This window comes from Pseudochaenichthys georgianus, chromosome 4, assembly GCF_902827115.2.
Source record: "Pseudochaenichthys georgianus chromosome 4, fPseGeo1.2, whole genome shotgun sequence".
NCBI classification, from domain to species: Eukaryota; Metazoa; Chordata; class Actinopteri; order Perciformes; family Channichthyidae; genus Pseudochaenichthys; species Pseudochaenichthys georgianus.
In genome coordinates, this window is record NC_047506.1 from 22,412,569 (window position 1) to 22,424,001 (window position 11,433).

At 41.0% G+C, this 11,433-nt stretch overlaps 1 protein-coding gene across 1 annotated transcript; it reads right to left on the reverse strand.

Moving 5' to 3' along the window:
- Nucleotides 1-1,933: 1,933 nt before the first annotated feature.
- Nucleotides 1,934-10,618, reverse strand: pgm1 (phosphoglucomutase 1). Its single transcript, XM_034081142.2, has 11 exons — nt 10,289-10,618; nt 8,299-8,461; nt 8,000-8,143; nt 7,545-7,670; nt 7,088-7,278; nt 6,318-6,472; nt 6,092-6,207; nt 5,846-5,981; nt 5,267-5,450; nt 4,478-4,612; nt 1,934-2,607 (listed from the first exon to the last, which is right to left on the reverse strand). The coding sequence occupies exons 1-11, from the start codon at nt 10,532-10,534 to the stop codon at nt 2,518-2,520; spliced, it is 1,686 nt and encodes a 561-aa protein (XP_033937033.1). The 5' UTR covers nt 10,535-10,618; the 3' UTR covers nt 1,934-2,517.
- Between the last annotated feature and the right edge of the window lie 815 nt (nt 10,619-11,433).

The following is an 11,433-nucleotide window of genomic DNA, read 5'->3' on the forward strand; positions in this document are numbered from 1 at the left end:
CATTCAATCTCGTCCAACTGATTTTGCTGCCGTCTCTCCTCGGCTCTTGGTAGTTCAGGCATTTATCAAACCTGGCAACCCCGGGTTTCCTTGCAGCTGTCAATCAAAGTCCAGTGGCTCCGCCCCAAAGTGCCAGAAACTTTTCACGCGCGCGTAGACAGACTCCGCGAGGCTGACACTCCCGCGAGCGAGCAAGAAGGCTGTCTCTCTCACGAGCGAGCGCAGAGCCACTCGCGGGCGCAGAGCCGCTCGCGGGGGTTTAATCTGCGCGCGAGGGTCATTTTATGCGCGTGTAAAAGCACATTTTCCGCTCGTGAGTAGCTTGTTTTACGCGCTAGAATATTGACCCAAATCTAACTCCATAAGAAACCCTCCTTTTTACGCAGCGGTCCAGACATAGACATCATAGCTACGGCGACATAGTTGCCAGTTACTTTTGGCATTAGGGCAGGGATATCTTTCAAGGTTTGACATAATGAATTGTGCTACTTTTAAAGCAAGCAACGATGTTTTCAAATCTGTAATCAAAAAGCTCCTCAAAAACACTATAGAAGCAGTTCCTGCCGTTGTTACGTTAGTTCAAACAGTAACAACGGACTACTTTTCTTAGCGGATGCATGTCAATTTAAATCAATACAAAAAACTATTTTTAAATCAATAAAATCTTTTTCTAAATCCATAAAAGCATTTCAATTATTATTGGGAGTCATGTCGTTACTTTGTTGAGAATGTGGCCGTGTGTAATAAGCGGGATAATGTCCACATTGCACATTGCATAATGTGCCTTCATGCCGATCTAGATCCCTCCGCAAAAACAAAACTCGTTCGCGGGCGAGAGCCGGCTCCCGTCGTTCACTATAGGAAACGCCCCTATAGGGAACGCCCTATAGGAAACGCCTCCTTGCTGCGGTCTGCAGACAGACTCTATTGGAATTAAGTGGCAGGGAGGACAAGGGAGGAGGGATCAAAACCTGTTTTGTCTATTTTAACGGAGCTTTATTTTTTTTATTTTAATGAATGACTCGCATTGCCCCCACTGGGCACCTCTGTGTTGGAAGATACAACATGAATGGTCGATTAGCGCCAGCTCAGGGTTTTACCATATGTTTGGGGGGTATTAGTGCAAACAGGTAGAACTGATACCGAAATTGGCGGAAAATGTGCCATCTGTGATTGAGGCCAATTTTCCCTTTCGTGGGAAAGAAACGTCAGTCGCTCCCTGTGCTGTGCGTGGGTGCACCTGATTTCCCACCCTCACTACTATTAACTAAATTGTAGCCAATTTACGTCAAGATAAGGGAGTTGTGTGAGGAAAAAGTTGACACCAATACAGTAACTATTGGGACTTATACATGACTCACTTATATCCCTTGTGATAAACTACATTTGACAAAAATTCATAAAATCGGATTCTGTTAACTCTAGAGTCTAGATATATCCTGTGGGACCTCCTGGCACTTCATAACTCTAATCGTTATTCAGCATTACAGTCTCATTATACAAGAAGACTTGTGAGGGAGGGAGACAATTCATCAGGTGATGCTACTCCGCTTCCAACAGGAATGTGTTTGGAGAGGAGTTCACTTTTAGGAAGCACTTTATTCTCCTGGAGGCTTGTCCTATACGACTTGGCTAACTACTGCAGGATCTTTGCGTTTATCTAGAATAATTTCCCAGCTGAAAAGAAAGTATCATTAATATCACCCCACAGACCCTGAATGCTCAGCTACATAAATGTAGGTCTGCTAAAGCAATTACAGCTGGCCCAAAAACGTAGTCAAGCAACAGCTGGTTTCTTGAAGGGAAGGTACACAATCTATAAATAATTGTGTGCCCATGACAGACACATAGGTATTAACTTGATTTAACAAAAATATTGAGCAACCAGAAATTAAAAAAGACAAACAAAAGAAACTGATTCAAAACCACAGTGTGTCTTTTATGTATTTTATTAATGGTGTTAGTTTTCAAGGCTTTAGGATACGGTCTTTTGGAGAACACTGGGACAGGAAGGTACAAGGTCAATAAGGGGACTGGGGGTGAGGTTGCTCAAAATTGCTGATAATTTTTGTTGCCAGTTTGGCAGTGTTTCCATTTAATGCTATGGTTCAGGAACAGATCTGGACAATAAAATGATCAAACACGGTTCCAGAAATTACACGAAGCACACTCCATTCACATATTTCAGTCTACTTTTGAATCTTTAAATGTTGTTTTCCTTAAATCACATTATTAAAGTATTAATGTGTGACAAACCAATGTCTGTCTGGCAGCACATAATGACGTGTCAAAACAAATGATCTGACACTTCTCACTTATTTTAGGAAAACAGCAGATTCAATTTAGTGCAAGTAAATCAAGAGCTCCTCATGTTTTTTCCCTTTTTTGTCTTTGTCATCCAGCTCTGTTTCTAAGAGGACCAGGAAGCCAAGACAGCATTCAAGGGCAGCTTCACCCCCGTGAGAGCGGAGGTATCCTGTTGCTGAGGGGGAGAGGGGAGGCAGTGTGGCAGAGGAATCATGTGATCACAGTGGGGGCAGCGCGTCCAGTCTTCTCTTGGAGCTGAGAGACCTTCAGGGCAATGTCAACCAGGGGAGCCAGCATCACCTGCACAAAGACACAATACACACACATGAGCATGTGGCTAGCTGTGATTGGACTGATTTTATGTTTTTTATCTGTTTGTTTTTTTGGTTTTGTATTTAGCTTCTTAATCTTATTTATTGATATGGATCTTGAGTCTGAAATAAAGATCACACACACACACACACACACACACACACACACACACACACACACACACACACACACACACACACACACACACACACACACACACACACACACACACACACACACACACACACACACACACACACACACACACACACACACACACACACACACACACACACACACACACACACACACACACACACACACACACACACACACACACACACACACACACACACACACACACACTTTATATTGTTGCAATTTAAAGTACCGTTTGAATTTGTATGGAATACAGTAATTCACAAATGATAAAGCTCCCATGTTTGTATGCTAAATATGAAGCAAGTGCCAGCAACTAGTTAGCTTAGCATAAAGACTGGGGGAAATAGCTCTAGGCCTTCAGAGATAACACAATCTCACCTATCAACACATTTTGAATTGACATAATCTTGTGAGTGTGATCCGTACAAGAAGCGTAAAATAATCTATTTTTCGGGCACACTAAGTTCCAGATGGATGGAGACACTGCAACGTTGCTTTACTTGTAGAAGAAATAGTCAAGCAGTTAACCCCCCCAGTACACCCCAATATGACTTTCTAACACTTTAACATAGCATTTGTACAGATTGCCCAAAAAGACAGTAGCTTTTGAGGTGATGGGTGGCGAACTTTGATGCCTTTTACACAGAGCCAGGCTAACTTTTTCCTCTAGTCCTAATGCATAACTAAGTAAATTGCTGGTGGCTGCAGTTTCAAATGCACCATACAAACATGAGAGTTTAAGATTGCCAAAGTACTTCTCATTAAACTGCTTTATATAAATGATGTAACCAAAAGCTCGTCATGCATTTCCTTTGAGCTGGATGCTTAAATGAATATTACGCTTTGAGCACAAATGTCATCTATCAACGCCCAATATGATTTCCGCCAGAATAAAATAATTTTCTGATAGCTATTTTCAACTTTGAGAGAGTTTTCACGAGTAGTAGCAAGCAGAATACTTTGGATCCAGAAAAAAACTGATTTTAGGAGACATGTGATAAGTTGTAGTAAGATGCTTCCTCTTTCCTTCCAAACCGGCTTGTATCTTAAGTCATCCGTCTTGGTGTGTAAATCAAACCTACCCATTCAGCCAACTGAGCCGTGATTCCGCTGGCCTTTAATCCGTCAAGTTTCTGAAGCAATATGTTTCTGTTTCATCTGTTTGCTTGTGGTGTTTACACACTGAAGAGGATAAAGGGCTCTTTCATTTGACTTTTTTCTTGATTTCTTGTTCTACATCCCCTCCCTGTCCTCACTAGTCAAAACAACTTTATGAAGTGTCTAGTTGGAGCTCATACATGTAATGTTTCCCTTGTGCTATGTTATCCTCTCTTCCTTGGGGCCCTGATAAACTGCCATAACTCAAGACTTTGCCAAACATCTCCATCATCATCTCATACGTTGCATAAAGGATCTGGAAATCATTTCTGGGGGGCTCCACCCAAAATAAGCTGGCTGCTCTGCAGTTTGAAGATCATTCTGACTGGCCTGAAGGGTGCTGGAGCCCTTGTGAGTTAACATGTGGCCGCTGTAACCTAGCTGGGGTGCCAAACTATATTAATATCCTTTCTTCTCTCTTTTTTTCTCTGTGATTTTTCATTTGTTCAAATATTTATTTTTCATCTGATTACTTTATTATCTAATCTCTTTCTCTCTCTGGTTCCAGCTGTCTGGAAAGACTCCTTATTGTCCTGACCTGGGGGTCCTGGTAAATCTTCTGGGGGTCCTTCTCATAGCTGTCTATGTAGAGCCTGATGGTTGCTCCCGCGCTGCCTGTACCGCTGAGACGGAAAATAATCCTAGAACCGTCAGAGAAGATGATCCTCAGGCCCTGGTGGAGTGAGAGGGAGGCAGATAAAGACAGGAAGAGGCTATGATTCATGAACATGCACAGCAGCTGAAAAACAAGTCGAGTTAGAAAGGATGGGGTGCGATAAAACAGCTTCCTGTCTGTCAAATAATTTATTTCAAAAATACTAATGTTGGTTCATAAAGCACTGAATGGTTCAGTGCCAAAATAACATTGAATTACTTCTGCTACATTATTAAACATCCAGATATCTCAGGTGAGCGGTTTGCTTTCTATCCTGAGTAAGATCTAAACATGGAGAACCAGTGTTTAGTTGTTATGCTGCATATATTTACAACAAACTAAAACTAAAAACTATTTTCGGTTTGCCATTGCCTTTTAATAAATCAAATAATTATTAAGTTACTACAGTGCAATGTCTCTTTTATAGTATTTATCACCTGTTGGCTTTAATTTGTATAACTTACTTTACTTTAAATTGCCTTTACTTTAAATCGCCTTGCTGCATGTTGGTAGACATTCCTTTGCCATAATATGTTCTATACGACTTCATTACACACAAAATTAGATTGATACAGTTAAAATACTTGTATTACTTATACTAAACTATGAATAATTGCTTGATAACCTTTTGATTGGTTATAGATGTGTGTTCCCTGTCTTGCGGCCTCTCACCTGGTTTTTGGACACACTTCCGTCCACAGGGTCTGTGTAGGCAAAGTTGTCAGAGAGAGCTACATCGTAAGTCTTATCACCCGATGAGAACTTCTTTCCTACGAAGGATGGGTCGAACATTACTGTCTCCAGACCCGTGATCATCTTGTTGGCAGCATCAGAGTCGACCTCCTCATAGTCGTACCTGGACATGAAGTCATAATCTGGTGTTCAACTCGTATCTGAAAACGACTTTGCCTTGGTTTTGCAGTAAATAAAATGATGGGTTTAAGAGTATCCGCAAGTTTTTATTTTATATTATTTTCTTTAATAATAAAATAGTTAAAAAGAGACAAGAGAAAACTGAAAAAAAGAATCGTAAGACCACTTTATTATGAATTGGCTGTTTCTGGGCTTTTGAGTGCTGCAGTTCTCTAATTCACCAATAGAAGGTGCCAGATAATCATTTAAGAAACCTACATCAGTTGTTTCCACAGTATGAGTTCTTACAACTGCTGAACAATAATTCAAATAAAAAACAATACTGAAAAACCCAAGCCCACCATTTTGTAATCTATTCAAAAAGGAATCATTACTGACCTGGTGAAGAAGTTCCTGCCAAACTTCTGCCAGTGATCTTTCATGATATCTTCCACGCTCTGTTTCCTGGTGGCTAAGATTGACAACCATGCGAGCACGGCCCATAAGCCGTCCTTCTCACGGATGTGATCTGAGCCTGGTCGGTTAGCAGAGGGAGAGAAGAGGGAGTGAGTGATTGAGTGAACGAGGGGTAGTCCTTTCATTTCCTGGAGTTCTGGGTACATAAATCTGATAACATTCACTCACCTGTGCCGAAGCTCTCCTCTCCACATAGTGAAAGTTTTCCGGCATCCATCAGATTACCGAAGAACTTCCAGCCAGTTGGAGTCTCGTACAGCGGCATCTGGAGAGCCTTAGCCACACTGGAACACACAATAAACCACACTAGAACAAACTGATCTGGAACTGATCTGGAACAGCAGCACTTTACCATAGAAGGACAATTTAAGATTGGCTGTTGCGTTTTTTTTACTTGTCAAGGGCTCCACTAGTGGGCATGCTGCGGGCCAGTCCTTTGACACCAGTCTTCTGGAAGTAAGGGATGCTGGTAGTATTGGCAGCGATGACAGCCACGGAGTCTGAAGGGTTCACGAAAAAGCCATGTTTTCCCAGAACCATGTTACGGTCCTGCAAATAGAGACAAAAGTTAAAACAAAAAGGGATCAACAGTCGTACAAATCTGACAGGATTTCTGACATTTAGTAGTTAGTTGCATGGACAGTTGGATCCTGGAAATTGAACAACAACCCATCTGAAGCTTTCTTGGGATTATATTTAATCCCTATTGATAATGTTTTACACCCGATTCCATGTAGAGGTTATTTGTGACACTCAAAAAGGTATCTCAATAACCGAAATAAAAATGCCATACGAACATTTTTCTTACATTTCATTATGAGTTTCAAAGGCAGGAGAAGGATGAATAGTTGACCGTGTATGGCATAATGATTTCAGCATTTTTTATCATATGTAGAGCTGAAAGAAAACTGCTAAAAAAAAAACATTTACTGTCCTAATAAAGTGTTGTGCCAAAGTTAAAATTAGTTTAATTCAATCACTCATTCTAGGGCCCATTATTTTTGACTTTCTATAAAAAACTTAAAAGACCAGAATGTGTTTAACTTTATGTCTGCTGACATCATGGATTCCAATCCACTTCAATAATCTCAAAATTCTGCTCTCACCTCTCCCCAATTAAATGTTATTAAACTGCTGCTGCTGCTGCAAAAAAAATGGTCTTACACCATCACCATCAAAGGCTGCGCCCAAATCATATTCTCCTCCTTTCATGGCGTTGACCAGTTCGGAAGCGTATGTCAGGTTGGGGTCAGGGTGGTGGCCTCCAAAGTCCTCCTTGGGCACACAGTTAACTGCTGAGCTGGCAGGAGAACCCAGCTCGTCACAGACTATCTTCTTCACATAAGGACCAACCACTAGAAAGAAAGACAGAGTTATTTAACTAGACCCATACACTTGGCTAAATATACACACACTCCTCTACAAAATTGGTTGTGCCTAAACAATCGACAACAACTGTAACTGTGTTTGTTTGAATGTATTTGTGCTATTTCTTAATAAGTACCTCCTGAGAATATGTAATTTATTTTAATATATAAACCCAGATTCCATCGTTTTTTTGGCCCAAAACCAGTCTTTGCAATTTCTTGCAAGTTTGAATTTGTGCTGTGCGGTTTCCTACCTCCGTGCATAGCATCCAGGCGGAGATGAATTTGATTGGCTCCAGAGAGAAGCTCCTTTAGGGCAGCAAAGTCAAAGATGTCCCTTAGCATCTCAGCATAGGCTTCCACCGAGTCCACTATCTCCACTGAAACAAATGAAGAGGAAACAGAGCACAAATTAGGATTAAGATAGCAGCAGATGTCAAGATAAAGACTTTGGCAGGCTAGGTAACTTTCCTCATAACCATGACGGATGTTTTGTTAGATTTCACAACTGACCAACTTCATTCAATCATTATGAAGATTACCATATGTTTAAGAGTTGTGAAGATGCTGTCTGAAAACGAAACAAAACAACATTTGCCACATCGAAGGTCGCTATTCATTTTCAACGTTGACAGCAAGATCATGAATTAACCATTAAATAAATAATCGTTCATGTGAGATAAGGACTGTGCCCTTGATGTCATTTTACCTGTGAAGGGCTTGAAAGTGTCCACTTCAAAAGTCTGTTTGCCTATCTTGGAAATATCCACTTTCAGCTCTGGGCAGATGTGATACTCCTGCAGGGTTTTGCTGATCTCATATATTTTGTTTGTGATGCCCTCTGGAGCAGGTCCTGCGGATAAAGTAAAAAGCTGGTTAGAAATGATGAACCGACTAATATACTGTGGTTAATGCTTGTAATGCAACATAGTAGGCAGAGGATCCTTAGGTGTGTAAATACATGTGATAACTAAATGGTATACGCTGCACAATGCAGTCTCCACTCACCCCCACTGGAGATGTTGTACTTGATGCCAAAGTCTCCATTTGGGCCCCCTGGGTTGTGACTGGCTGTGAGGATAATACCCCCCACTGCCTTCACCTTGCGGATCACACAGGAGACTGCTGGAGTGGACATGATGCCATCCTGACCGATAACCAGATGGCCAATCTGCAGAAAGTAATACAAAATACACGGACACACAGATTATACACACATGTATACACAAACAGGTGAGAACCAGGAAAGCAATGGCTAAATTGTGGGGTTATTGATCTGAGCATCTCCCTTTTTGTTTCAGTTTTGGGTATGCAAGAGTCTTATTCCTTGTATATCATGCAAGCTAGAATAGACATACTTACACAATAACCTGTTAACCTTTAATAATTATGTCATTGCAATCACTGTCAAAATCCTTTTAAATGATGCCATTAGATCATTTGAGTGAGGATTGATTAATTAATCAATCCTCACTCAAATGATCTATGCAGCTACTACTTAACTCTAGGGCAAATAGTAGAAAGGCCAAACTGTTATATTATAAGAGAATAAGTATATCTTGTATATGATTATTTAAAAAAAAAGGTAAATATCTCAGTCAAGGAATCCCTATTTAAACATACAAAGGTTTGCTTTGTGTAAACATTTGAAACAGAAGAGCTCCTGTGGCAATCAGAGTTTCTCCACTGCCTCATTTTCTAACATCTACCACTTCTGGAGAAATATCAGACCACTTCATGCAACTTCAACCTACTGGCCTCAGTGACAAACATTGCTAATCCTCTCTTTGCATTAGCTGCACAAGAGAGGGGCCATCTCAAGAAAGCAAAGACGTCTTGTAAAAATATAACAAGGCATCCTTATGCTCGCAATAATATGTACTACACTTTGGAAGTAAAACTGCAAACATCTTAAATAAAACCCAAACGTACTCAATGTACTTTATTCCCATCTGTGCTATTGCTATAGAGGTTTGCAGGGCAACGTGACTGTCTGCACGTTTCAAATGACGCCCCCTCTTGGCTAAAATCGTTCCAGTAACATCATCAGAGTGAAGGCTGACAGTGGCATCTCTGCACAGCTCCTTATGAAACCACACAACGGCCATGCTTCATTTTGAAACAACAATCAAACATGCTGTTGCTCATTCATTTTGCAAGTCATGTTGCAATGCTTTATGCAAATGCAAAGAGGTGGCCGTCAAGAGTCAGTAACTTTATATAGCATCAAATGTCAAAGGTAATAATAGTTTGATATTTAAGTGGCTTCCTTCATGCACTTTCTACAAAAGGTCAACACGGTCAGACTGGCATCGGAGAAACACAGATGGGAGTTGATGACACCTGTTTTTCAAACTAGTGTCCATAGACTGGACCTTATGAGATGAGTATTTTGTCACATTATGGCAAAAAATAAAATAAAAAAACATGCAAATCTATGGTAGGTATGTCATCTATGCAGTGTTTATTTTTCGGGCCAAGGAATTGGGTGATTTGCAAAATAATTCAACATTAGTTAGTTAGTTCCCTGGAGGCCAACTTATGTAACACTTGATCCCATAGCTACATCTTGAATTGTTGTAACGTTCCCTACCTCTGTGACCACATAACTGGAGTAACGTTATCTTACACCGACAATTACGATACATTGTAATATAGTGATACATTTGCATAACTGTCATTACAAACATTGGTACCGTTAGCAAAAAAAGTCCGTCCACCTCTCCTGGTAATGTAGCTAACGCACGCTAAAATAGCCAACAGCATGCCACAGTTCAATAATTTAGTTGAGTAAATAAAATAGGAGATGTACTGAAGACTGAGGTACGGTTGCAACCTGTCAAGTTACGTTGACGTCCACTTGCTAGCTGCCCATAGCTTACATGCTTATTCATTCGGGCTCTGTATGCCAGTAGGTGTTTTAGCTAACTTAGCATGCTAGCGTTGCACACACACAGTAGGGGCAGCCAAGGTGAACAAAACTCCTTCTCCTACTGACCCCGTTGGCAGCAGAAATCTGAACGATCAACTGAATCGCTTCTTTCATGAAAAACCTCCCATCTCCTCCCACCACCACAGTGGCAGCCTGGCGCTCGGCAGGCTCGATGACAGAGATAATGCTCTGGATGAAGTTTTCCGCATAGTGCTGGTTCTGCTGAAACACCGTCACCCTCTTCCTGAGGCCGCTCGTCCCGGGCTTCTGGTCCGTATACGGATTGGTCTTCACTGTCGTTACTTTCACCATTGTTGACCCCCAGTTAGCACCTGTGGTCGCCCCGTGTGATCCGCAATATGTCCTGATGAGGAGGCGACTGCAGTGGCTGAGCAGCCACACGTACACACCGGGCAACTCCCCCCTCACAGACCCGCCTTCTCCGTTTAAAGGGCAAGGAGAGGCCATGCAGGATTTGCCAAACAACATGATGGCTGCACTGATCATTGTAGTTTACAGTAGTTTTTAGCATACTTTGGTAATGTTATTAAATAAATATATAACATTCCTGAAGTATGTTTACCGGTCATGTACCCTCTGTGACACCCCACCACATTATACAGATAATATTAGTTTCTGACTTTTTGATATGCATGTTATTTCATCCATTCAGTTAGCTGTTTAACTTTGGTTTCAACAACATTACGTTTCTCAACATTAAGGTTGACATAGTGTTTAAAAAAATAGGGTTAAACATTCTGAAGATACATATTGAAACTTTTGCTTATGACATTAGAGACATTATGATTGGCCTAAAAGTGGAAAAAATGCAAACACATTGACCCTAAAATTCATAGAATCAGTCTGTAAACTCCTTATGTGTAAGTGATGAACTGTAGAATTCCAGTTATTCAAGGTTTCAACATTCAAAATGCACACAACTAAAAAGACAGGACAATGTCCTGGTAGCTGTGGCCTTCCTTTCCCAAAAAGATGCCCCAACTTCAAGACTTGTGTAAGCATACAGCATCTCTGCTGATGTGCCCCTGACAATCTACTTCACTTTGTGATATTGCAATCTTAACCTTAATAAAGAAATGCCAGAGAAAAAAACAGCATTTTCCTAATGAAGGATGAGTGCTTGAGTGGACTTTTGTACCTTAGAGTTCAACTCCAATACAGAAAGGTTGATGACTCTGAGGCATGTTTTG